Source organism: Microtus pennsylvanicus, chromosome 2 (assembly GCF_037038515.1).
Source record: "Microtus pennsylvanicus isolate mMicPen1 chromosome 2, mMicPen1.hap1, whole genome shotgun sequence".
NCBI classification, from domain to species: Eukaryota; Metazoa; Chordata; class Mammalia; order Rodentia; family Cricetidae; genus Microtus; species Microtus pennsylvanicus.
Genome location: NC_134580.1, coordinates 4337285 through 4364205, shown reverse-complemented (window position 1 = coordinate 4364205; position 26921 = coordinate 4337285). Strand labels below are relative to the sequence as shown.

The 26921-nt window shown below is 46.6% G+C and overlaps 2 protein-coding genes across 3 annotated transcripts; one reads left to right on the top strand and one right to left on the bottom strand.

Moving 5' to 3' along the window:
* Window positions 1-7618: 7618 nt before the first annotated feature.
* Ccdc166 (coiled-coil domain containing 166) lies at window positions 7619-9255 on the top strand. The gene is made up of 2 exons (XM_075963499.1): window positions 7619-8053; window positions 8143-9255. Exons 1-2 carry the CDS (start codon window positions 7619-7621, stop codon window positions 9085-9087), a joined length of 1380 nt encoding a protein of 459 aa, XP_075819614.1. The 3' UTR covers window positions 9088-9255.
* Window positions 9256-18207: 8952 nt separating this feature from the next.
* Window positions 18208-26279, bottom strand: Znf707 (zinc finger protein 707). 2 transcript variants are annotated; one of them, XM_075959578.1, is made up of 4 exons: window positions 26040-26278; window positions 22274-22433; window positions 21794-21907; window positions 18208-20539 (listed from the first exon to the last, which is right to left on the bottom strand). In XM_075959578.1, exons 2-4 carry the CDS (start codon window positions 22305-22307, stop codon window positions 19692-19694), a joined length of 996 nt encoding a protein of 331 aa, XP_075815693.1. In that variant the 5' UTR covers window positions 22308-22433; window positions 26040-26278; the 3' UTR covers window positions 18208-19691. The 2 variants fall into 2 exon arrangements, with proteins under 2 accessions (XP_075815693.1, XP_075815692.1); XM_075959577.1 differs by having other exon boundaries at window positions 18209-20539; window positions 22274-22430; window positions 26040-26279.
* Window positions 26280-26921: the final 642 nt, after the last annotated feature.

Genomic DNA, 26921 nt, shown 5'->3' with positions numbered 1-26921 from the left:
GAACTAACTGCAGGTGATTGTCGTCACTTGGGACCGGAAACTGAACTTGGGTCTTCTAGATCAGCAAGTGTTCTGAACTACTGACCTATCTCTCTGGCCTGGAGAAACAAAAAAAATTGAGGGTAGATTTGGCTCCTTCTGCAATTTGTGGGTGATGTTTTCTAATTCAGAAAAATATTTATGGGGTTGGAGAGGCAGCTCAGTGGTGAAGAACATCCATGCTCTCCCAGAGAACCCCGAATTAGGTTCTTAGCATCCGCATCGGTGCCTCGCGCCCAGCTCCACGGGCCCAACACACTCTTCTGGCTTCCGTGGGACCCACGCATACATGTGCACGTACACACACAGACACACAGAAGTAACTTTTTTTTTTTTTGGTTTTTCGAGACAGGGTTTCTCTGTGGCTTTGGAGCCTGTCCTGGAACTAGCTCTTGTAGACCAGGCTGGTCTCGAACTCACAGAGATCCGCCTGCCTCTGCCTCCCGAGTGCTGGGATTAAAGACGTGCGCCACCATTGCCCGGCCAGAAGTAACATTTAAATAATTCTTAAGCCATACCTATCTCAGAGTTAACCGAATTTGGGGGTAAAAGAGTGCTACCTGGTCTGCCATCTTGTTTGTCATGAGCATTGTGCTGGCTCATTCCCTGTGTTTTCATGTGTCTGTTTTCACAAACAGCTGTTGCTGGTTCGTATATTGTGATTTATTTCAAAGCATGCCGCAGGCGTCCCCAGAACTTCCCACGTGTGTGAGGGATGACATGATTGCAATGGTTATGAGCTACTTTGAGTCAAGGTTAGCCAAACAGTACATAAAAGATGTATTTATGCACTGCGCTCTAGCAAATATGTAATCCAGGTAATGCAGCCTCACTCAAGGTACCAAATGCCATCACCTCCAGGAAGTGTGCTTATGCCTCTTCCTATTGAATTGGTGCCTTCATTCCCGAAGAGGCAAACGTTATTTTCTACATTGTGCCACGCGGAATACTGTTTTCTAATCTTCATAGAATAATTCTCTTTGGGGTTGGGAGATGGCTCAGTCACTAAAGTGCTTGCTTGCAAGCATGAGGACCTGAGTTCAATCCTCAGGACCTACATAGTCCTCCCACCCGCAGGTGTGATGCATGCATGCATGCAATCCCAGCCCTGGAGAGGTGGAGACTGGTGGATCCTAAAGCTTGCTGGCCAGCAAGCCTTGCCTACTTAGCAATTTCTAGTGAGAAAAGAAAAGGAAAGAGACAATGTCTGTACTGTAGAGACAAAAAGCCCCAAACCAGAACAGGCATGCCTACACTTTAACCGTCAGAGCCTGACTACCTGGAATCTGACCCCAGTGACTTGGACTGTCTTATGCCAGCATTCGGGGCCTAAAGCCCAATGGCCCAGAGTGCCTGACCCAAATGCTGGCCTTAAGAAAGACAACTGTAAACTTTACTACTTAGAGCAGGCTGCCTGCTTGTCTGCCCCGATGTGGAGCTCACACAGAAGGCAGACAGGGGAGACCAGAAACTTCCCTTAAGTGTATAGATCGGTGGTTCTCAGCCTTCCTAATTCTGTGATCCTTTACTAGGGTTCCTTATGTTGCCGTGACCCCCCCCCCCAACCATAAAACTATTTTCACTGCTTCTTCATAACTTTGCTACTGTTATGAATCATAATGTAAATATTTGTGTTTTCTGATGGTGATCCCTGTGAAAGAGTCGATTGACTCCCACAAAGGGGTTGCGACCATGATCTGGGAACCACTGTTGAAAAGAACTCCCCAGCTCGCTCAGGGGGCAACTTTGTGCTGGTACACCTGCTGGGACTGACTCTTCTTACAGTCTGCTTTCTTTCTTCTTTATTTGTATTATTTTTAATCATGTGTAGGTATGTGTGTGCATAAGGTACGTGCATGTAAATGCTTGTGTCCTTAGAGGCCAGAGGCATTAGATCCCCTGGAGCTGGAGTTACAGATGATTTTAAGCGATCTCATGGGTTCTTGGAAGCAAACTCAGGTCCTTTGGTAAAGCAGCAAGTACTCTTTTTTTCTTTCTTTCTTTCTTTCTTTCTTTCTTTCTTTCTTTCTTTCTTTCTTTCTTTCTTTCTTTCTTTCTTTCTTTTTTGGAAATAGGCATCTCTGTGTATAGTACCCCTGGCTGCCCTGGAACTCACTCTGTAGACCAGGCTGACCTCAGATAAACAGAGATCCGCAGAGGGGCTTGGGGAACCTGGAGAGGGGACTCTCACTGGGAATGAGCAGTGGCACTTGAGTAACCTTGGCAGGGCCACTGTGAATCTTGTAACTTTCAGATTTCTGGAACCTGTAAGTGTTGTTTATTTCATGAGTGTGGTAGTTTGAGTGGAATTGGACCTCATAAGATCATGGGGAGTAGTAGCATTATTAAGAGGTGTGGCTTTGACAAGGATGTGTGCTCAACTATGTTCACAGCAGCACTGTTTGCCATAGCTCGAAATTGGAAGCAACCTAAATGTTCCTCAACAGAAGAATGGATAAAGAAAATGTGGTACATTTACACAATGCAGTACTTACTACACAGCAGAAAAAACAATGACATCTTGAAGTTTTCAGGCAAATGGATGAATCTAGAAAACATCATTTTGAGTGAGGTAACCCAGACCTAGAAAGACAATTATCACATGGCCAAAAATGGACCTAATAATTTGCAGACAGAGTTTTTCGTCAGGACCTTCAGCCAGTTCTGTCCCTTTGGCCAGCTCCCAAATAACCACACTGAGAATTATTATTAATTATAAATGCTCAACTGATAGCTTAGGGCTTAGGTTTACTACTAACTAGCTCTTATATCTTAAATTAACCCATATTTTTTATCTACATGGCGGTACCTTTTTTTCAGCACAGCATGTTCATCTCCTGCTTCCTCTGCATCTGACTGGCAACCCGCCCTCCATCTTCCCTGAGCTGTCTTTTGTCCACAAGTCCCACCTACCCTCTCTACCTATCTAGGTATTGGCCATTAGCTCTTTATTAACCCAATTAGAAAGTGGTTTGAAAAAGACACATCTTCATGGTGTGCAAAAAGATTATTCCATAACAATTCTGAATGTGAGGGGCATTAAGAACTCATTCATAAATCACAGACAAGCAGGAGGTACTAGGCTCCTGTCTTCCCTAGCTATCAGCTGGGACCTTCTTACCTGGGTCCTTTTTGTTTGTCCCATTTGTTTGGCCTGTGTAAAGGAAAAGGGGAGGGGATCTTGAGTCCCAGAAGAATGGGAAATTTGGGATGGGAATTATGCTAGACAAGAAGAAAAAAATCTACTTCCCTGAAGAACAAAGTCAATAAGGAATTAAGGGGGGGGTGTCAGGAAAATACGATTAGGTGAAGGGACTCTGGACAGCTCGTGTATGGTCAGCATGGTTCTGGCAGACCTTGCCCTTCTCCCATTTCCTCTTCCTTGCTAAACTGTTAGATTGCATTCCTAAAGCTAGCCCCCAAGGTCTATTCCTTCATTTGGCCTCTTCCTCCTGAGACTGACTACCAAGGTCCAGCCAGCAAAGTATTAAAGTTCAGCAGTCATAAACCCCCTTTGGGGTAACCTGCCAGATTGAAGTTAAGCACCTCATCCTAACACTGGGTTTCCCATTTTACCTTTATAAACCACCATTTGCCTCTGGGCCATGTCTGTCTCCTCTCTATCGAGAGGCAGTCCTTGTCCCCCTCGGACAAATACCCTTTTCCTGTCTCCCTTGTTCCCTTCCCCTTCTCACTTTCCTTTATCTCCTGTCCTTGTCTCTTATTCCCTGCCCTCTGTCCCCTTGGTGCTGAGAACTTGTGTAGGGTAAAAGGGCCAACCAAAGAAACACACACTGGCCCTGAAACCAGAGCCAAAACGTTAAAAAGGGCCAGTGAAAGAAACATACTTTGATCCTGCTGAACTCTGTTGACCGAGGCTTCTGTCCCGCCTAACTGTCGTTCAGCCCCAAAGAAATCACACAGAGATTGACATTAATTATGAACTGGCATAGTATCTCAGGCTTTTTGTTTTGTTTTGTTTTTCGAGACAGGGTTTCTCTGTGGCTTTGGAGCCTGTCCTGGAACTAGCTCTGTAGACCAGGCTGGTCTCGAACGCACAGAGATCCGCCTGCCTCTCCCTCCCGAGTGCTGGGATTAAAGGCGTGCACCACCATCGCCCGGCTCTCAGGCTTCTTATTAACTCTTTTAACTTACATTAGCCCCAGATGCAAAGGAAATTGACTCGGCGGGACAGAAACCTCAGTCAACAGAAGGGCACCCATGTGGACAATTGCATCCACATAAAGCCTGAGAGAGCTTGGGAAGTTATTCTAGATAGAAAAGAGTAGAGTTAAGCATGGCTTATTGATAGCAGCACTTTCTCAGGTGGGTTCTGCTTGCTAGAGTCAAGCGCTCTCATTTAAGAGAGGCTTCCTGACTCAGCTTTGGCTGCAAAACCTTGCAACTCTTTAAAGAGGTCCTGCCATGAAACATTTAAATGGTGTTGATGAAAAGCTGACCACATGCTTTCTGGTGGTGGCAGGGACCTTGAAATGCCATAGAGCTGTAGCAATTAACATGGCTCCAGCAAGTACCTCTGCCATGAAACTAGACTCTCAGAAAAAAAAGCTAAGAAATGGGTTGAATCCAGCCATCAAAGCCACGGCTTTAATCCTAGCCATATTGCTTAGCAAATTAAAGATTCATGTGGTCAGAAAAAGAAAGATATACAGTAAGGATAGATTCAAAGATGAAAAAAACCTCTAAATGGTGTTGTGTGTTTAAAAATATAAGTAGGCTTGGGGAAAAAAGGATAAAGTCCTTAAAGTAAAAAAGAGAGAGTAGGGGGCTGGAGAGATGGCTCAGCGGTTAAGAGCATTGCCTGCTCTTCCAAAGGTCCTGAGTTCAATTCCCAGCAACCACATGGTGGCTCACAATCATCTGTAATAGGGTCTGGTGCTCTCTTCTGGCCTTCAGACATACACACAGAAAGAATATTGTATACGTAATAAATAAATATTAAAAAAAAAGAGAGAGAGTAGTTGGGTGTAGTAGCATACACCTTTAATCCCAACACTTTGGAGGCAGAGGCAGCAGGTGGATCACTGTGTGTTCAAGGACAACCTGGTCTAAAGAGTGAATTCCAGGACAGCCAAAGATACACAGAAAAACCCTGTCTCAAAAAGCAAAAATTAAAAATAAAATAGAGTTTAAAATAAAGCCACGTAAAGATGAAAAATACACAGAGAGTCTGGATACTGTTTTTAAATTGATGGCTGAGGAAAGAACAAGAGCTGCTAAAAGATACTTTATTATAAATGCTGCTGGATTAATCCAACATATATATTTTGAAAATGCCTTGACTTCAAAATTTAAATCAAAAGGTATGTTACTTTGGAGAAGAGGTTTTGTTTTTGTTTCTGCAGGAAATGAGAAGCTGTGGGTTCAATCTGAGTTAAGAAAAATCAGGTTTGATCAAGGAAGACCACCTGAGAAATCTGTGGTAGGAGTGGATGGCCCAGATGTCTGAGTTTTGTATCCAGAAAAGATTCAAGACTGCTGCCTGAGATGATCAAGCCTCACAGGATACTCCAGTCAGGACTTAATCATTTTCTTTAGGTCCCCATAAGATTATCAGCACCCCCAATCATCAGGAAGTAGCCTGGAAAACTATGCCCACATTACCAAAAAATGGACTACAGATATTTTCCTTTGCTTAGAATGTTAGTTACAAGTTGTTATGGATAATGGTCAGGAGAAAAAAACTAAACAAAGGATATTAGATTCAGAGTTCTTGTTTTTTTAACAAAGGGGGGGCAGTGCTGTGGGACAATGGTCTTTTATCCTCTCACTTGTATTTTTAGTAAAATGCTGTGGCCAGTAGCCAGGCAGGAAGTAGGAGCAGTGAGACCAGGCAGGAAGTAGAGGCGGGGCAATGAGAATTCTGGGAAGAGAGAAGTTTCTGTCTTCAGTCGTTACCCAGAGAGGAAGCCAGACACAGAGCAAGCAAGATGTGACTGCCTCACTGAAAAAGGTACCAAGCCATGTGGCTAATACAGACAAGAGTTATGGGCTAATATAAGTTATAAGAGTTAATAAAAAACCTGAGATACTAGGCTCATCAGTGTTTTATTAAAAGCAATCTAAGTGACAGGATAAAAGGCAATTGTCCCATAGCAGAATTCAATACAAAAACCAACCATCCCCTGAGCAGGAAAACCAACCAACCCCTGACCACGAAACCTAGCCACTCTCTGAGCATGTCCAAGCTTGGGGACTGAAATCTGACCAACTCCCACTCTGAAAACCTTCATCCTGGGAAAACTCCACCTCTAAGAAACCCTATAGAAGTCCTGTGCCTATTCAGTGTGCTGCTGCCACCATGGCAGAGGCAGTCCCCCCCCCTCCTGAACTCCTCCCTCTTAATAAATCTTTTGAATGAAGTTTGGATGATGCCCCCTTTTCTCCAGAGTAGAGCAGAGCAGAGAAATAACAACTTTTCGCTGGAGCCTGAATGCCGAACTGAGCAGAACTGTAACACTTTCGCTTGGGAAACCTCCCTCCAGCAGACCAGAGTTGCTAAGCTCCAGGGGACCTGAGCAGAGTGAGGAAACTCTCCCCTGCCGAAGCAGAGCTGTTACATTGGGAAAACCTTTCCTTGGAGCAGGGCTGTTAACTGCTAAACTTAAGCTGACTTTGTGGTATTCCTTGGCTCCTGACTTCCAGGATCTCTTTCCATCTGAGCTGTAATGCTTACAACCTGGCCCTTGGGGGTCCTAAGCCAATACTTTCCCTTTCATTAGGAATATAAAAAACACTGTTTTAAGCCAAATTTATAGGTCAGTCATTTTTGTCTTTTTTTTATAGGATGTGGAGATTTTGCAAGGTTGTGAAGTAAAATTTCACTTTTGCTACTGAGTCTCCAGTACTCAGATGATGAAGTGAGTGAGGATCGATGTTTATCATGCACTGTACCCAAAAGAGCTTCATGCCTCCCAGTAGTCCCATTCTGCCAAGGCCTCAGATACCAAGAGTCCCCTTAGAAATGCTGTGTGGACAGGCTTCATACTGAGAGCAGGTAGACTTCATAAGGACAGGTGGGCAAGTGCTCGCTGGAAGCTGGATGGAGGGAGCGTGGGAAAGAGTCCCTGGTGAAATGACAATAAGAGCACAAAGACCCTGGTGAGTGGAGGATGGGGACTTGGAAGTTAGTTCGATGTCTTGAAACTGAACGTTTGCCTGACTACGACTATAACCCTGCAGTCATGCAAGGATATAAGAAACAGCAGGGAATGAAAGATTGAATCAAGCTGTTGCCAGAGCAACGGAATGGGGTGGGTGGGGGACAGCGACTAAGTTCTGTCTCCATAGAGGTTGCGCAGGCTGGACATCAACATTCCTAGACGTACACGCCAGGATGCGACAGCCGATGTCTGGAGGGAGCCCTCAGGTACAGGTTGGACACAATGTTTTCTGATCTCTAATCCTGACTGCTCTAAATCGTATGAACTGAAGACGCATCCCTGAACCTAGGGTGTAGTTCTCCAGAATTTTAGGGGTAAGGAAGGGGGCTAGCTGAGCTGAGGGAGCCGGTGGGGCACGGTGCTCTCATGAGTCCAGTTGGCCCCAGCCTCAAGCCATGGCTCCCAAGAAGAAGCGCGGACCAAGCGCTGGGCGCAAGCAGACGGGCGAGAACGCTGAGGCCCCACTCTCCGAGCGCGCGCAGTACCTGCAACGCGAGTACTCAATGCTCTCAGAGGAACTGGTGTCCTGTGAGCAGCGGGTGGACGAGGTGCTACAGAACAATAAGTTCTTGGACAGCGAGGCGCTGCGCTTGCGCGATGAAAACCGGCTTTTCGCCAGTTATATGAGCGCGCACACGCAGCGCTGCGCCAACACCATCGTGCGCCTTGAGGACCAGAACCGCGTGGACCTGGCACAGATCCGGTGGCAACGAGCCGAGCTGGCGTCGCTTTACCAAGGGCGCGAGAACGGGGTACGTGCACAGCTGCTGGAAATGAAGACGCGCGCGGAAAACATGACCCAGCAGGTGCTGGAGCTGCAGCCCTACAAGGCCAGTGAGCGCGCCCCCGCGGACCGGGAGGGGTCGAGAGGGATGGGCGCGCTCCCACCGGTCCGCTCATCCCGAGTCCCCCGCTACAGGAACTGCAGCTGGAGCAGCTGGCACGAATCCGGACCCTGGAGCGCGAGCTGCTGCACATGCGCGTGGAGCACACGCAGCTCCTCCACCGGGTGAAGCGACGCTTCCTGGATGACAAGGCTGCTTTTGAGCGCGAGGCACGCCTGCACGTGCACTCCCTGACGCGCCGCTCAGAGCGGGAGGCGGCGCGTGCCCTCATTGCTCACACACAGGCCATCAAGATGGACAATGGGCGTCTCCGACTTGAACTCCTGAGGCTTCTCCACCGAGGCCAGTTACTGAAGGACCTGAGACAACAGCTGCTAGAGCAGCGGGAGCAGCTGCACAGGGATCACGAGAACATGCGGAACCTGCAGCGCGTGCATGGCTGGCTGCACAGGGGCCCCGGGGGGCCTCCACTCTGGCATCCGTCCCAAACCCACCAACCTGACTTGCTTATCGAGTCACCTGACTCCCCGGTGGAATCATCCCTTACAACTCTTGGCCAATCACATGTGGCCTCCCGCACCCCATCGGTGGCCCAGTCACACCGAATGTCCAAGACTTCTTCTGTAATATCCTATGATTCTTCTCTGGTCCCGTCTCTGAGGGCTGGGTCTGTGATTGCTCCCGTGGGTTCATCACATCAGGGATCCCGAGTCCCATCACTGAGTCTCTCGCAACGGGGCTCGCAGATCTCGTCTCTGGTCCAGTCAGGAAAGAACTCAAGGGTTGCATCCATGGCCGTATCGTCCGCTACTTCTGTCTTTCAGCCGCGATCGCGCGAGAACTCCAGGATCTCTCCACAGCCCTCCATTCGTGAATACTCTCAAGACACTGACACCTCTGCAAAGTCTGGCTCCAGGCTTCTCTCCAATCTGTCCCAGGATCGGGTTCCTCTCAGCCCACCACTGGAAGAGACAGCAAACACCTATGATGACACAGAAGTTGTACTGGAGCAAACCTGAACCCACGATGGGAAGAGGCTAGTAGGACCATGGGGTGGGAGAGACATACCCTGAAAGCTTTCCTGGTACATACATAAAGATGTTAATAAAGTGTAAAATAAACCTTATGATGCTCTGGTTCACCGCCCCTATATTTCAGGTGTTCAGAGGCCTGCCATGTAAGTTACAAGGGAGTTTGATGTCTCCTTGTCTGCTGGATTTCGATGTCCTTCCACCAACAGCCAACCTGGGTAGGGAGCCAGCAAGGCTGGCTTGGGCTGTGCGCAGGGGAAGTAGGGTAGTGTGATTTAAGGGAATTTATGCAGAAGAGAGCAGATTGTGTCGTCATCACCACAGGAGAACCTACCAGGGTTTTCCCAATCATTTAAAATATTTATTTTCCAATTTAGGGAAGACTGCAAGAATTATCTGGGAATTCCAATTGCCACACATCTGGATGAATAGGGATACGTGTTATGTTTGGTACCTTGAGTCATCCGGGATTCTACTGGAGACAGTTATGCCCCTTATTTTAAATACATCCCTGTGTGTTTACTGGATAGAACTTTGACCTGTTTCTTCTGGTACTGGGGTTGAACCAGGGTCATATGCACGATAAACAAACCTGAGCTACATTGTCAGTCCTGTCCAATATTTCTTCAAAACACAATCACAGCTGGGTGGTGGTGGTGCACACCTTTAATCCCAGCACTTGGGAGGCAGAGGCCGGGAGGTCTCTGTGAGTTTGAGGCCAGCCTGCTCTATAAGAGCTAGTTCCAGGACAACTAGGGCTGTTACACAGAGGAACCCTTGCCTCGAAAAAACAAAACAAAACAAACAACAACAACAACAAAAACAACCCAATAACAAAAACACAGTCACCTTGGAGAAAATACTATCAGCAAAATCATACTGGCCAATTAGATTTTGTCACTCGTCCCAAAGGTGTCTGTAGCTAGCTATGTCCCTTTCCTAGATCACATCTTGCAACCCATTGTCCTGTCTTTAGCAGTCTGGAAGTCTAACTCCCAGGCCACTACTCAGGTAACTCAGAGAAACACTTCCTAGGAGCGAGGATTGCAAGATGTCTATAATAACTTCATACAGGATTTGAGGGCCATTTTCTTTTATTCTTATTTGATTCTAATTCTCTTGTCCTAATTGTCTATCATTTCTTAGCTCTAACTCCTTAGTTCCAATTCTATAGTTCTAAATCTTTTTCTAATTCTGTCTCATTTCTCCTTGCTTCTCTTTCCATCTAGCTTCAGAAACACTTTCTACGGGAGGTTTGAAGCAATACAGAAACGTCACAAGGGTCACATCTCATTGGTCATAGCACATTCCTTGGGTAAGCATTAAGGGCAGAGCCATTTCCCATGGCAACGCAAAGTTTCAAGGTTTCTGGTGTAAGACTGTGACCAGAGGTCGGGGACACCCTGCCTGGTGAGACGAGCTGCAAGACGTTGTTCTTTGATCAGCTAGACTTGACAAGCAAAGAATTGGCATGGCATTTTAGGGTGCTTTGTGTTAATAACCTTGGTTAGACACCTGGGTCAAGGAAACCAGTGAGTGCCACATGGTTTATAGCTTGCTGGTCAGCGTGTTGCCTGAGATCATAGTCACAGGCAGAGCCCTGCCATCTGCTGGTCTCATAGGACAACCAAGCAGCCCCACACGCACCATACCTCCAGGGCTAATGTGGCTAGAGGACCCTGCTGGCCACTCATCTGCTTTCAAACACCCAGTGAGACCCCGTGAGACAAAGAAGGTAGTGAGATGAGGCCACTCTGAGTGCTGCTGTCTTCACTGTCCCCAGACCAACTGCCAGAAGCTTCCGAAGTGACAGGATGGAGGAAGTGTCTCAGAGCAGTCAGGGGCACAATACTTATCCACAATGGCCGATAACTCTCTAGTGGTGGCAGGACAGAGGTGGCAGGGTAAAGGAAGCAGGCTGGCCATGTCTTGGCTGTCAACTGGACAAAACTGAAACCAAGCGTAAAAAGCTATGTTGCTCTGTGCTCTATGGTACACAAGTCGGGAACTAGGCACACAAACAGACAGGGACACACGGGGACATGGGTCATTCTTGGTACAAGAATGCCAACTTTATTGTGCTCAGGGGCAGCTTATATAGGGCTCTGCCCACGCCCCAGCTCTCGGGATTGTTCAGTTGCAGGCCCACCAGAAACCACTCCCCTGTCATCAAGGTCTCGTGCTCAGAGCAGCTGCAGGCTGCTCAGAGCCAGGGAAAACAAGTTGTTTACAAGAAATTTAGGGTCTGGGGGTCTACAGCCCCCAACAACCAAGCACCAGGACTGCCTGCTCTGGCCAACAGACAACAATTAGCAAATAGCTCGCAGTTCACGGCTAAGTTCTGTCACAGTTAACTTCATGCTTCACACAACTGTCATGGAGTGTAAGCATTATGGAGGCTCAGCACCAGGTTTGCGGGCCTGGGGGCGGTTCAGTGGGTAAAGTGCTGGGACGATTTGAAGTTGGCATCCCTCAGCACCCACGTAAAAGCCAGGCATCGTGGCACATGCTTATCAGTTCACAGGCGTGTAGGAGAGTCTTCTGTCATGTGTTACTTTCATTGGTTGAATAAAGAAACTGCCTTGGCCTAGTTGATAGGGCGAACTCAGGTAGGCGGGGAAGACAGAACAGAATTCTGGGAGGAAGAAAACGGAGTCAGAGAGAGCCGCCTGCCATGAAGCTGCCCTGTCAGGCATGCTGAATCTTTCCTGGTAAGCCACGAGCTCGTGGTGATACACAGATTTATTAGAAATGGGTTGAATCAAGATGTGAGAGTTAGCCAATAAGAGGTTGGAACTACTGGGCCAGGCAGTGTTTAAATGAATACAGTTTCTGTGTAATTATTCCGGGGGCTAAGCTAGACAGGCAAGGGCAGATGGGAGCCAGGAGGGAAGCGGCCCGCTGCCGCTTCTCATTATTAAACGGGAGGGAGTGTCACAGAGCAGTGGATAGCCGGATAGCCTAAACTTCCTGAGCAATTTCCATTTGAACAATGGAAATAAAAAACCTCCAGGCTCAGCAAAGACTCCGTCTCAAAAGAAAAAAGAAAAGAAAAAAAAGAAAAAGAAAAAGGTCCCACTGATGTCTGCCTCTGACCTTCACAAACACACCCTGTACCCACTTGCAGATATATCCACACATATGTGAACACACACACTAAGCCAAACCAGGCAAAGGCCAGCTTGTTCTGGAAAGTCACCCAAAACTCAAGTTTGTAGGGTCTGGTGGTACAAGCTTGTAAAGCCAGCGAATTGGGAGGCTGAGGCAGGAGAATGGAAAGTTCAAGATCAGCCCGGACAATGTAAAGCTGGGGAGGCAGTTGAGAACTTGCCTGCCTCTAGCTAGGCTCAATCTCTAGGACTGCAAACCACTCAAGTCCAAGTGCCCCACTCCCCACAGACAAGGCAGTGAACTCCAAGGGCAGGCCTTTCTGTGACCACACCCACCAAGGAAAGGCCTTCTCAACTCCACCTACTGGGCGTGGACACCTGGCAGCCCTTAGGTGGAAGTCAAACACACAGGTTTGTTTATCCAAGCTTGTACAGTAGAAAGACGGGGAAGGTCATCTGCGTACTAGAGGGTGCTCCATTCAGTGGCTCCTGACCTGGAGAAGCCCAAACTGCTGCGGACTTAACAGTTCCCGTGATGGAACTACAAACTCAATGGCATGAATGCAGATGTGGGGGGTCTTGAACAGGTGAATCACACAGGTGGGGCCCCAGTGGGATCAGCACCTTTGTAAGAAGGAAAAATAAGACTCCAGCTCCCTTCATGTAAGCCAGGAAGAGCTCTCATCAGAAAGCTAGATGCTGCCATTCTGATCTCCCAGCCTCCAGATCTGAGGAGAATAGTTTCTGCTTCAGCCAGTCTGTGGTATCTTGTCACGGTCTCCAGCACAGACTAACTTTGAATGGTCAGTGTGTACAAATTAACTTAAAATAAGGAATTATGGAAACTTCACTCACTCAGCTAACAACTTCCAGTTCCTTCATGCAAACAAAACCCAAACTCTGCTCACATTGCCATGGTTGAAAAAAACTACTTTTTACGGGACTGGGGATGTAGCTGAGTTGCTATAGTGTCTACCTAGCACGCATTGAGTCCTAGGTTTGATCCCCAGCACTGCATAAAACCAGGTGTATGGGGCTGCACAACTATAATCTTGGCATTCGGGAGGTAGAAGAAAGAGGATCAGTCCTGCGATCCCTCTCAGCTTTACGAGTTCAAAGACAGGCTTGGTCTAAATAAGTCTTTAAAACTGGAACAATGATGGGTCATGGGTAAGGGCACTTACAGCTCTGACAGACGACCTGGGTTCTGTTCCCAGCACCCTTAGAGCTCTCAACCATCTATACATCTAGATTTGAAAATCGTAAAAACAAAACAGCTTAGATGCTGGGCATGATGGAACACGCCTTTAAACCTAGCACTTGGGAGGCAGAGGCAGGAGGATCTCTGTGAGTTCGAAGCCAGTCTGGTCTACAAAGCAGGACAGTCAGGATTGTCTCAACTCCTCCCCCCAATATAAACAAAACCACAACTCAGGGTAGCTTATTAAAATCAAGGCCACCTGATTCATGGGGCTTTCTGCTGTCATCTCCTGTGTGCCGTGGCTCAGAACTTCCCAGCAGAATTTGATCTTCTGCTTCCCATTTCCTTTCAACTCCAAGTCCATGTGCATTTTTTAACTGGAACTTTGAGACAGGGTGTCTCTCTCTAGCTCTGGCTGTCCTCTAACTCGCTCTGTAGACCAGGCTGGCCTTGAACTCACAGAGATCTGCCTGCCTCTGTCTCCCAAGTGCTGGGATTAAAGGAGTGTGCCACCACTAACTGTAACTTTTAAAAATTAGGTGAATGGGTGTTTTGTTTTGCCTGCATGAATATCTGTACACCACATGTGTGCCTGGTCCCCCCAGAGACCAGAAGAGGGTTGCTGTGGAATAATCTTTTTGTACACTGTGAAGATGTATCTTTGCCAAGGAGCCTCCTGATTAGTTTAAATAAAGAACTAGGCAGGAAGAGATTAGGCAGGACTTCCAGGCAGAGAGAGAGGAGGAGGAGATGAATCCAGGCCTGAGAGAGACGCCGGAAGACACGGAGAGGAAACAGGAGGTGCAAGATGGAAGAGAGGCAAAAAATCATGAAGCAAAATATAGATTAATATAAATGGGTTAATTTAAGTTATAAGAGCTAGTAGACAAGCCTAAGGTATAGGCTGAGCTTTCATAATTAATAAGAATCTGTCATTTTTTTGTGAGCTGGTGACCCAAAGAAAAATTTGTGATATATGGAGCCCAATATGGGGCTCAAATATTTAAACAGGTCCTGGGAAAGTAAAGTTCTCAACAAGGACTCAGATGTAGCTTCTTTGTCCTTCAGTCTCTCAAGTGGGCTGCTGCTTGGCTGCATACCAAGGCATGGCCTGTAGTCTGGAGCCAGTCACCAGTGCCATGTGCCAGCACCATACTGTATGCTGAGTCATGCAGCAGCTGACATGGCAGCTTAAGATTTGTCTCTCGTGGCCAGGAAACACCACAGGTGCTTAATAAAGCCAGGTCCAGACACAAAACACATCTAAAAAAAATACAGTATGTTTAAAAATGTGCTTAGATCCTGAACAAAGAAAAAATAGGCATAAACAGTCATTGAAAAAAAATTTAAAATAATGAAGTCTTTAAAAATAAAAAAAAAAACATGCAAGGATGGAAAACATAACACAGGAAGTTTGGACCTTAGATGTGCTTTGCTAATTTTGAATTTTTGAATGCTAGTGAACAGAGTACAGTGGCTACCGACAGACACTGGACTATGGAAGGGACTGCAGAATTCAACCAGCCTTTACAGACTTTAGGGATGCCTTGGCTTCAAAATGAAAGTCAGAAAATGTATTGCTTTGGGGAAGAGGTTATGCTTTTGTTTCCAAAGAAAACAAAAGGCTAGATTCATTCAAGGTTGACAGAGATCAAGTTAGATAAGGGGTGAGGGGGGGCCCCCTGAAATCTTGGTTACAGACAAAGAAATAAATCTAGAAAAACAAGCAGGTGATGTATATTTTGCCTGTTCAAAAATAAAACAAAAAAGTCATCTTTGGCTGACTTGTGTACAACAGTCCACAGATAAAGTATGTTACCTTTGAAAGTTTGTTTAAAGAGCAAGGGGAGCAGATGCCAATACAAACAGGTGGCCCGGGTGATCCAGCCTCTCAGGATGCCTCTGTTGCAGTTCCCTCAGAGTTCTGCATCCAGAACAGCTTCAAGGCTGTTGGCTGAGATGGTCCAGCCTCACAGACTATTCAAAGCAGGGCTTCAGATAAGCCTTGTGGTTTCCCATTTATCAGACTGGACAATTGTTATGGCAGGTTTTCCCAGGACTTGACCATTATCCCAATTTTCTCAGATTTCCTAAAGATGCCATCACCCACAAACAACAGGAAGCAGTCTAGAGACCATGATGCCCACATTCCCAAGTGGTGGGGTGGGTGATTATTGGTTATGAATGTTTGTCCTCATTTAGGGTGGGGGTTGATAACAAATTGTTAATGGTCAAGGTCATGGAGAAAGCTAAACAAAACAGATTAGATTCAGGGATCACTTTCTGAAGAGAAAGAGGTGGATAAACTACAGAAATGATGAGATAAAGAGTGGATTGTTAAGTCTACTTTTAAACAACCACTATTCTCAAATATTTTACATTGGTATGGATTCTTATATATTGATACAAATTTAAGGTTATTTTGTGATATATATAATTTCTACTCTTGTTTAAGGTATTGTACCTATGCAGCACACTTAAAAATGTAAAGTTTTAGTTCTTGAAAGCTATTTAGGACAATAAAGACAGGTTAGTAGTCATCTATAACTTAGTCATGTTAGCTATGTTTTCAAGGTCAGAAATATATTTCAAATAGATAGATGGTCTTCAAAGATCTACAGAATATGGCCTCTACTTCAAAGGAGAAATGACAGGTATCAAAGAAACTCCATATGGGGTTTGAATTCCTTTGTGGCAAGGTTAGCTCCTGGGCAAAGAAATTGCCCTTGTCTCAACTGCTAACAGAATTCTGGACAAACTGGACAAACAGGACAAAAACATACAACTGCCAAACTTTGCCAAGGCAAAGTAGGTAAGTTCTTCAGATTCCTGCTTCACAGAAATGTCTTTCAGATACTCTAGGCCTGTAGGTTGAAGATGGATGCCTCAATGTTAGAGTGACTTGGGTGACTGTCCAGGCAGAGACAGCTGTCTCTGTCATTGCTATAGTTTTGGAAGTTGTTTGCTCTGCACTTCCTGCTTACTCAGGTGATATTTTATCCCCCGGGTCTCTGATGGGGTTGAGGACTAGATAGTTATAGTTACAGTCTTCCTTGTTAACAAATTCAAAAACTAAAAAAAAAAGATGTAAAGTGTATAAAGTTGTTTGTCTAAGGAAATGTTTTGAGTCTAAAAATAATTTTGGGTTGGTAACACGCTAGGATAGTAAGTGAATTAGGCACAAAACTTTGGACTCAAGATTGGAAAGATAGGTGGAGAGATGGCTCAAAGGTTAAGAGAACTGACTGCTGTTCCGGAGGTCCCAAGTTCAATTCCCAGCAACCACATGATGGCTCACAACCATCTGTAATGAGATCTGGTGCCCAGAACACTATATACATAATAAATAAATATTAAAAAAAAGATTGGAAAGGTAATGGAATATCCTAATTTTGCCAAATGCAAATGGACTAGACATTGTAAATGCATTTTTTTTAAATTATAAACTGATTGGCCTAGTATCTGAGACTTCTTATTTACTCTTATATTAGCCCATAATACTCGTGTTAGCCACGTGACTTGGTACCTTTTTCAGTGAGGCAGTCACATCTTGCTTCCTCTGCAGCTGGGTCACTCAAACTTCTTTCTTCCCAGAATTCTCGTTGCCCACCTCTACTTCCTGCCTAGTCACCCCGCCTATATTTCCTGCCTGGCTACTGACCAATCAGGATTTTATTAAAAATAATACAAGTGACAGGATAAAAGACCATTGTCCCACAGCACTCCCCCCCCCTTTAAAATAAGAACTCTGAATCTAATATCCTTTGTTAAGCTTTTCTCCTGACCATTATCCATAACAACTTGTAACCAATATTCTAAACAAAGGAAAATATCCATAGTCCATTTTTGGGGAATGTGGGCATTGTTTCCCAGGCTACTTCCTGCTGATTGGAGGCGCTGATAATCTTATGGGGACCTAAAAAAAAATTTAGAATTATGATCAAGTCATGACTGGCGTATCCTGTGAGGCTTGATTATCTCAGCCAGCAGTCTTGAATCTGTTCTGGATGTAGAACTCAGACATCTGGGCCATCTGCTCCTATTGGAGATTTCTCAGGTGGTCTTCCTTGATCAAACCTGATTTTTCTTAGCCCAGAATAAATCCACAGCCTCTCATTTCCTGTGGTAACTAAAACAAAACAGAGTAACATGCTTAAATTTTGAAGTCAAGGCATTTTCAAAATATATGTTTGATTAATCCATCAGCAGTAAATGTAATTCTTAACTGATAATTATTCTTATTGTAGATAGTTTTACTGTGTTAGAGCTAAAACTGTTTAGACAAAAAAGTGGGAGATGTGGAATAATCTTTTGTACAGTGAAGATGTGTCTTTGCTAAAGCTCCTTAAGATTAGTTTAATATAGAGGTGAATGGCCAGTAGCTAGGCAGGAGGTTTGGCCCGAGAGAGATGCTAGAGGACATGGATAAAAAATAGGAGATGCAAGGTGGAAAAGAGGTAAAAAGTCATGAAGCAAAATAAATTAAAATATATTAGTAGATTAAAATAAATGGATTAATTTAAGTTATAAGAGCTAGTAAAAGCTGGGCAGTGGTGGCACACACCTTTAATCCCAGCACTCGGGAGGCAGAGGCAGGCGGAATCTCTGTGAGTTTGAGGCCAGCCTACTCTACAAGAGCTAGTTCCAGGACAGGATCCAAAAACTACAGAGAAACCCTGTCTCGAAAAAATCCCAAAAAAAAAAAAGAGTTAGTAGAGGGGCTGGACAGATGGCTCAGTGGTTAAGAGCACTGGCTGCTCTTCCAGAAGCCCCAGGTTCAATTCCCAGCACCCACATGGCAGCTCACAACTGTCTGTAGCTCCAGTTCCAGGGAATCTGACACACATAAAATAAAATTAAATAAATTATTTTTTAAAAAAAGAGCTAGTGGGACAAGCCTAAACCATAGGCCAAGCTTTCATAATTGTAAGTCTTGTGTCATTTTATGTGAGCTGGTGACCCAAAGAAAACTCCATTACAGAGGATGCTGTGTCCCCTGGAACTGGCGCTACAGACTATAGTAGATTGTCATTGGGTGCTGACGTTTGAGCTGGAAGAGCAGCCAGTGCATTTAATTGCTGAGCTCTCTCTCCAGCCGCCTGGAATTTTTCAAAAATATTATCTGTTATCAGACCTAGAGATAAAGCTAACGTCACTTACAGTGCTGACAAGTCCTTGGTCCCTTGAACTCCGCTAAATGCAGAGTTGTGCCCATGAGCTCCACCTGGGGAACTGAAGAACCCGCCTGACTCTACTGTGGAGGCAGGAGACTTTATGCTGTATTTTTAAAAATGAGTTTCTATTTACTGTTGAGGGTTGAGTTGCTCACAGAGCCACAGACTGTGATCGTGTAGTGGGGTCTCATTCCTGAAGGTGCCCAGCTCGGCAGCCAACTCAACAGCCCATGGTCCTGTGCAGACAAACAGGACTAGCGAGAAGCATCCAGCTGCCCCTCCCTGCCCGACACTGGGACAACTCTATGCAGAAAGACAACCACAACTGAAGCAAGGGCTTACCTAGGTGCCCACAACTGTGAGGTAAGTCTCTGGTTATACTTTAATAAAACCAAATAAATAGAACCAAAAATCTGGTATCTCTGCTGGAGACACAGTGCCAGGGATATCTTAACAAACTTCTACTCCCCATGCGGTCCTGTCCAGTTCGCAGCTGCTTCCCCACACACCCACACACTAGGTTCCCCAGGGTGAATCCCGGTCTTTTTGTTGCCCTTTAATAAAGGCATTCTATGGCCACTTGCTGAGGCTGAAGAGGTTTTGTTTTGTTGTTTTTTTCATTTATTATGTATTTGTTGTGTGTCTGTATGCATACATGGGCTGCAGGGAGTCAGAGAACAACTTACAGCATTTGGTTCTCTCCTCCGACCACATGAGTGCCTGGGAAGCAAACTCAGGCTTGGCAGCCCGTGCCTTTACCCATTGGGCCAGCTTGGCAGCTCCAAAAGTAAGCTTTATTTCTGCTCAAGCCTCAAACCTCCCTTCCACAAACAGGAGACGCAGTGAAAGAGCGAGAAGAGAAAGGAGTTAAAGTGCACACAGGTAACACTCAGGACAAGGGCAAATTTCTCAGCTGACATGGCCAGAGCTGCCACCGGCTCTGCCTGCATACCACAGAGATTCCCTTCCCTGTGTCAGTTTCCTGGCAAAACTTCCTCAGACTCAGGGAGCTACAAACGGTTCACTCAAGGACCACATACATGGCTGCTAGGCTTTAGAACCCCGGCCACAGTTCTTCAGGGAAGGCCCAGCTGCCTCCAGGCGCCTTTATACTTTTCCACGCCTGTGAGTTCTCTGATGCCGCGTGAAAAAGCCCAGGTGGCGGAAGCCCTTCCCACAGTGCTCACACTCGTAGAATCTCTTTGCCAGGTGGACCCTCTGGTGGATACTGAAGCTCTTGGGCCACCGGAAGGCCTTCCCACACTCGTCACAGGTATAGGGCTTCTCCCCGCTGTGAATCCGCTGGTGGTGGCTGAGGTTCTCTTTGGTACGAAAGGCCTTCCCACAGCTGTCGCAGTAGAAAGGCCTCTCTCCAGTGTGAACGCGTTTGTGCCGGAGGAGGTTTGACTTCTGTTTGAAGGCCTTCCCGCAGTCACTGCACACATATGGACTGTGTTCAGTGTGGATCTTGCGATGCTGTGTTAGGCGGTCCTTCCAGTTGAAGGCCTGTCCACACACCTCACAGCCAAAGGGCTTTTCACTTGTGTGATTTCTCTGGTGGCGCAGAAGGTTTGAAACCCAGCGGAACGTCCGGCCACACTCAAAGCACTTAAAGGACCTGGTTCCGGTGTGTACTGTCTGGTGAGCAGCCAGCCGGCTATAGCAGCTCAGTGCCTTCCCACACGTACTACAGATGAAGGGCTGTCCCCCTGCACCGTTCTTGCACTGCTCTGTGAGGCCTGGTTGCTTCTTGCAGGATTTTCCACACACCTGGTTTTGGAAAGCATCCTGTCCGTGCACTTCCTTCCCAGGGGTGGCTCTGGGAAGGTTCACCTTACCCGATGCCAGGACACTCTTCAAGGCAGGCCCTCTCTTGGCTCCTGTCTGTGGATGGGCCCTCTCATGAGCAGAAGCCAGGTCACGGGGTCTCTTAGGATCCACGGACTTTCTGCCTCCTGTGGAAGAACAGACACATTTACACGGAACTGGGTCAGCGACAAGTCAGCTCACAAAGCAGCTACCCAACCAAAGATGAAGAAAAAGCTATCAAGTGTCAACCAACTCAATCTACTGAGGGAATCAAAACGACATGAATTATGAAGAAAATGTGTTCAGTGCATACAGATGAGCTTAAACTAACAAGACTTAAAGTGAACCCAATGTTCACCTGACTCAGATAGTGGAAGACAGGGCCAGGTGCTCCAGCACAAAAGAAACATAATAGGTTTAAATGGCCCCAAACCCACCAAAAGCCCATTAAGCTTGCATCAGTCCAAGTAACGGGCCTTATTCCTACCATGGAAGTGAACCTGGGACAGGCATTCAGAGCTGGCTCTCTGCAAATTAGAACCGTTCACCCTATGAGCCATATCTTCCCGCAAACAGAGGCCTGAGGCACTCCCCAGTTGGGGGCTCCACACAATCTGGGGCCCTCCCAGTTTATCTCAAGTACACAAAACCACTTTGTTTAACTTCTGGGAGGATGTGGAGTAAAAAAAAAAAAACCCAGCACAGAGATATAGCTCAAGAAATGCTTCCCACCACTCATCTAAGGCCTTGAGTTCTATGCCTATCAAGGCAAAACAAACAAACAAAAAGACCCTCCATAGAACCTGAAGGAAAAAGCCAGGTTCTATCCCAGTTTTACAAATGAGCAAACACATGTGAAATAGAGAACCTGCCCCAGTATCACGAACCTGGAACATATCTTCTGCCAAATGGCTATCACAGTCAGATCACAGCTGCTCCTAGACTTCCCACAGATAGCAATAGGACACTGCCTCCCTTTCTCAAACACCTCCATTTCCATAGCAACCTCACCACAAGGGTCCATTGGCGCATGTACACGTCCCTCCCATCAGAGCTTCATGGCAGAAACATGCCACTCCTGCACCTCCAAAGTCCCTAACTAAAGTGCTCTGCAGGCGGGAGAGATGGCTCAGAGGGTTAGGAACACTCGTTATTCTTCCAGAGGTCCTGAGTTCAATTTCCAGCAACCCCATGGCAGCTCACAACCATCTATAAGATCTGATGCCCTTTTCTGGCATGCAGGCAGACAAAACACTGTATATATAAGTAAAGAAATAAATAAAGGCACTCAGCATCTACTCTCCCACTGTGTCTGTCTTGGGGTAGGAAAAGTAGCCTTACTCAGTGCCAGGAAATATGGGATGGTCGGCCAACACCAGCCCACCCTCCATCTTGCTTACCTGGGCAGACACCTTTTCGTGCTTCTAGAAACTCAAGTCTGTCCCAATCTTCAACCCATGGTTCATCCCACTGTTCCAGGTGAGAAATAAGGTCTGGTCTAGGGCCACGGTATCCTTTTCAAAAGTGAGAAATGGTATCTGATTTGTGTAAAAGACAACGTTAAAGCCAGGACTCAGACTAGCACTGGGAAGCACAAGATGACCCCAGCAGCCCGGTCAGCCCTTGTAGATCCCTTGGAGAAGCTGCCTACAAGCAGGAATGAGGCAGAGAGAGAGGCTTACAGGAGGGAGATGGGAATGTGCATGTATCTATCTGCACACGAGCATACACACGAGCATACACACGCTGACACAAAGCCCAATATAGTTAGTTCTTTGAGGAAAGAAGTCATGCTACCCCGAGATGCCCTTGATCAGATGTGGTCCAGGGGTCTTTATACAGGACCCACCAGGCTCCAGAAACTAACATGCAGCCCTTACCCAGTTCGATGAAGTTCCTGAAGTTTTCCAGCATCACGTCCCGGTAGAGGGTCCTCTGTTTGGGGCTGAGACACTCCCACTCCTCCCTTCCGAAGTGCACGGCCACATCTCTGAAAGTCACTGGCAGCTGGAACAAAGATGGCTCCAGGACTGCCTGCTACTGAGAGAGCGTGAGTCAGAGAGAGCATGCTAACAACCCTTACACTGTGCAGGGAGAAGGGGTAGGGCAGGCAAAGAGCTCGGTGACGGTCAATATTCAGAGAATCACCTAGGAGACACAGCACTATGGATGTGTTTGTGAGGGTGTTCCCACACAAGTCTAGCCAACCCTGAATGTGTGCACGATCATCCCATGGGTGTGGTTCCAGTCTCAGGAAAAGGGAAAGACAGCCGGCTGAGTGCCAGCATTATCTTTGCCTCCCGGCCAAGGATGCAATCTGTCCGTCTGCAGCTCCTGGTCCTGCCTCCACGATGGGCTGTGTCCCTTCAAACTGTGAGCCTAAACAGCCTCTTCCTCCCCCGAGCTGCTTCTGTCACAGCAATGAGGAAAGTTACTGACACAGAAAACCTCCTCACTGGGCTGGGCATATAATCCTCTAATTTGTTCTGTGCCATTTGAAAATGAAACAGTTTAATCCCAGCGCTCAGAGGCAGAGGCAATTGGATCTTTGAGTTTGAGGCCAGCCTGGTCTACCCTGCGAGTTCCAGGACAGCCAGAGCTACACAGAAAAACCCTGTCTTGAAAAACAAAAACAAAACAAATTAATTAATTAAAAAAAAACAAAAGGGAAAAAAGAAAATGAACCATTATTAGTCACTGTTATGGTTTGGCTACAGGCACAGCATGACCTTCCCTTCAGATCAGCCATTGCTGTCAAGAAAGAGATAATCTTGATTCTGTAACCAGGACAACAAAACAAACAAGCAGTACAGTAATAAGTAGGTGTGCTGCAATGATTACGAGAGCATTAAACTCTAGTAGGAGGGGAGGCCACCATCCCAAGCTTGCCTGTGATCCCTCTCCTTTCCACTTGATCCAGGGTCCAGATAGGGAAATGGTGCTACCCACATTCGGGGTAAATATTTCTGGTACAACTAATCAATTAAGAACATCCTTACCACCACCACCTGGAGGCTCATGCCTTAATCCCAGTATTTAGGAGGCAGAGGCAGGCAGATCTCTGTGAGTTTGAGGCTAGCCTAGTTTACCAAGCAAGTTTCAGGACAGTCAGGGCTATGCGGAGAAGCCCTGTCTTTAAAAAAAAAAAAAAGAAGAAGAAGAAGAAGAAGAAAAAAAGGAAGAAAGAAAGAAAAAGAGGAGAAAAGAAAAAGAAAGGAAGGAAGAAACTCCCCCCTAGTTGGGTGTGGTGGCTGAGGAATGTAGATCTTTGTGAGCCAAAGGCCAGCCAAGACTACACAGAAAGATTGTCTCAAAATAAACTAAAAAAGAAAAATTCTCAAAGGCATGCCCGAGGCCCACCTTCCAGGTGAGTCTCTCAAGTTGACAGTTCACATAATCAGCACCTCCTTGTCTAGAGTGAACAGGTCTGGTCACGCTTCCCAAGGAAAAGCTACTAAATTTATAGGACTAAGGAGAAAACCAAAACTATAATCAATTTGATTACCTCAACAGATCTAAGGTACTGTCATTTTTAAATACACATGAGCTGGGTATAGTGGTGCACGCCTTTAATCCCAGCATTTGGGAAGCAGAGACAGGTGGATCTTGAGTTCAAAGCCAGCCTGGTCTACATAGGAGGCTCTAGAACATACGTGGGTAAAAGCATCCTCCCACCCCTAAACCCAAAAGATGGACATGCAGCTCAAAGGAATAGAATATGATCAGAAACGGAATCCATAAACAGTTACATGGTTTTTCTTTTTCTTTTTTCCCCTCCCAGAGACAAGGGTCATGACAGATGTTTTATGAGAAAAGCACTAAAGGAAATAAAAAGAAGGATTATAGCCTGGTGGTGGTGGCGCATACCTTTAATCCCAGCATTTGGGAGGCAAAGGCAGGTGGACCTCTGTGAGTTCAAGGCTATCCTGGCTTGAAAATGTCCCCTCCCCAAAAAAGAAGAAAGAAAAAAGAAAAAAAAAGATGGATTTTGCTGGTGTGGTGGTGCATACCTCAAATCCCAGGGCTTGGAAGGCAGAGGCCATAGGGTCTGCCAGGCTGGTCTACTGAGCCAGCTCTGGGCCAGCCAAAGCCACAAAGACAGACCCTGTCTCTAAACAAATTCTCTTTAAAATTAATTTAAAAATTAAATTGAAATTTGAGGAGTAGTGGCATGTGTCTTTAATCCCAGCATTCAGGAGGCAGAGGCAGGTGGATCTCTGGGTTTGAGGCCAGCCTGGTCTACAGAGTGAGTTCCGGGACAGCCAGGGCAATGGCTGTTCTCTACAGAGACTCAATCTCAAAACCAAAGAGCTCAAGGCCAGGTGTGCTAGTTTCATATTTGCAGCTGCGATGAAATTCTGACAAAGGAAGGCACGACTAGCTTACAATTTCAAGTTATAGTCCATTGCTATGAGGCAGGCCTAGAGGCCAGCCTAAATTCAAGGATCTCTTACGCGGCAGTCTTCCCAAATGATTCTACATTGTGTCAAGTTAAGAAATTAAACATTACATCCACTTTGCCAACACAGCTATGTCAAAGATAGCTCCAGATACTTAAAAAGCAAGCCAAACAAAACAAAACAAAGTTACAAAATTTAATGAAACCAGCAAAATTTAGATTTTCTGGCTTTAAAAAGGAGTTAGGAAGAGGAAAAGGCAAGCTAGAGAAAATGTTCCTGAAATATCCTGGAGTTGGGAGACTCTCACTCAAGACTCGGAATAAAATGACACCCTCCCCCCAAGAACTCATGAGAGACCCTGAGTAGCTGGGAGAAGGGGTATTTAAGGGAAGAAACCACAACCCAAAGAGGGTAGGGAGGTCGTCATTGGAAGATTCCGAAAATACCAGTGATAATCACAAGGGGGTAACTTCCCGTTTTTCAAGATTGTTCTCAAGATTATAATCTAACTTTGTGGTCAGCCAGTTCCTGGAACAAAGTCACTGAACCGGTTAACCTAGATTTTTGGCTCTACTCTTCCTGCTAGGGGGTCTGGATTTATCCTGGTCTTTCATTCCCAATACATCTTTCTGCCAAAGAACGTGTAGTATCCAGAATAACTTCTACAAACTAACGGTAAAAAGAGGAAAACATTATATAAGGGTAAAAGCCGCACTAATCCTAGCACCCAGGAGACAGAGGCAAACGAGCCTGGCACTAGAGGCCAGCCAGACTACAAAAGCGAGAGCCCGTCTATAACTGGGAAACTATTTTAACAGACAGCACAAAAGTTGTGCCTAGGGGCATTCAACCTTTGACACCGCGACGTAATTGGTCGGCGACAAACGCATTGTCTGCATTCTTATCTATAAACGACCTGCAAGCCTGCAGGTTGGAAAACACCCGCAAGACCCGAAGTTCGGGGAAATTCGGGTCCTGATAGTGACTGCCAACCACACACTCTGTGTTGATAAAACGAGAACACTGCCCCTCATCTGAACACCTGAATGGTGCCACGAGCCTGGCTGGACTTCGAAGACTGAGCGCAGGGGAGCGTGGGAAATCTACCGAAAACTGAGGACTGCAACCCTGGAGGGCAGGAGCCGACAGAGGCCCGAGGGCTGCACGAGCTCCGTGCCAGCGAGCGGAGCGAAACCCGAGCGCGAGTGTCGTGGGGATCCAGGTGGACGCGAACGTCCGTACTCACCGGAGGGTCCTCGCGGTGAGCCCGCCGGAAGCAACACTTGCGCCGAGCCTCCAGAGGAGCAGCGGCAGAGAGGTGCGGGCGCATCTGAAGGGTGCAGGGTCCGGTCCGCTACAGTGCAAGCGCAGCGTCGCGGAGCAGGGCGGCCCAGAGCTGCACGCCACCGGACGACCGCCGAGCTCCTGCGGCTCTGGTTGTCAGTTCGGCTGCGCGCCGCCCTGACTTCAACTCACTAGCGGAAATACGCCAGCCAGCGACTGAAACCTTTTCCGGCACCTCTAGGAGCCGCGACTCAATGGTGCGCTCCTGATGAGCCCTTGGGAAGGCGGAACTGTACACCGAGTGGTCCGCAGAACGTCGGCCCTCCTGGAGCCCCGCCTGCTGCCTGCGGTCGTGCTTGCTGTGCACCTGGTTGGTGTGCCCCTGTCTCCATCTGAGTGCCCTTGTCCTTCTGGTCCCTCCACCGTGGAGGCTAGGCTGGGCTCTGGCGCTCCTGAGCCCTCTAAGAGTTTGTTGTTTTTCAAACAAAGTTTTTCTGTGTTAGCCTTGGCTGTGCTGGAACTCGCTCTGTAGATCAGCATGGCCTCAAACTCAGAGATCAGCCTGCTTCTGCCTCCCAAGTGCTGGGATTAAAGGCATGCGCCACCATGTCCGACTTCTTTATTTTTTTATGATATGTATAATAAAGTATGATCAAGTACAAGTAATAAAACAATTTCCATTTTATTCTGTTGAGTGTACCAATGGTGTATGGACCTACAGTTTTGTGTTTTGCATGATTGAAAGCACGTTACCATAAAAATCAGAAATGCCCCTGTCCAGGGAACTTTCTTCAGTTCCTCCCCAGCAGCCAGGGTCAACAACATTGTTTCTTTGGAATCTGTC

Excerpts from the sequence above, each read along its gene's own strand:
- Ccdc166 (XM_075963499.1), top strand. The coding sequence starts at position 7,619 with ATGGCTCCCAAGAAGAAGCGCGGACCAAGCGCTGGGCGCAAGCAGACG. Across the intron at positions 8,054-8,142 it reads TGGAGCTGCAGCCCTACAAG|GAACTGCAGCTGGAGCAGCT; the intron begins GCCAGTGAGCGC and ends CCCCCGCTACAG.
- Znf707 (XM_075959577.1), bottom strand. The coding sequence starts at position 26,123 with ATGCGCCCGCACCTCTCTGCCGCTGCTCCTCTGGAGGCTCGGCGCAAG. Across the intron at positions 22,431-26,039 it reads CTCACCGCGAGGACCCTCCG|CAGGCAGTCCTGGAGCCATC; the intron begins GTGAGTACGGAC and ends CTCTCTCAGTAG. Across the intron at positions 21,908-22,273 it reads CAGGAACTTCATCGAACTGG|GATACCGTGGCCCTAGACCA; the intron begins GTAAGGGCTGCA and ends ACTTTTGAAAAG.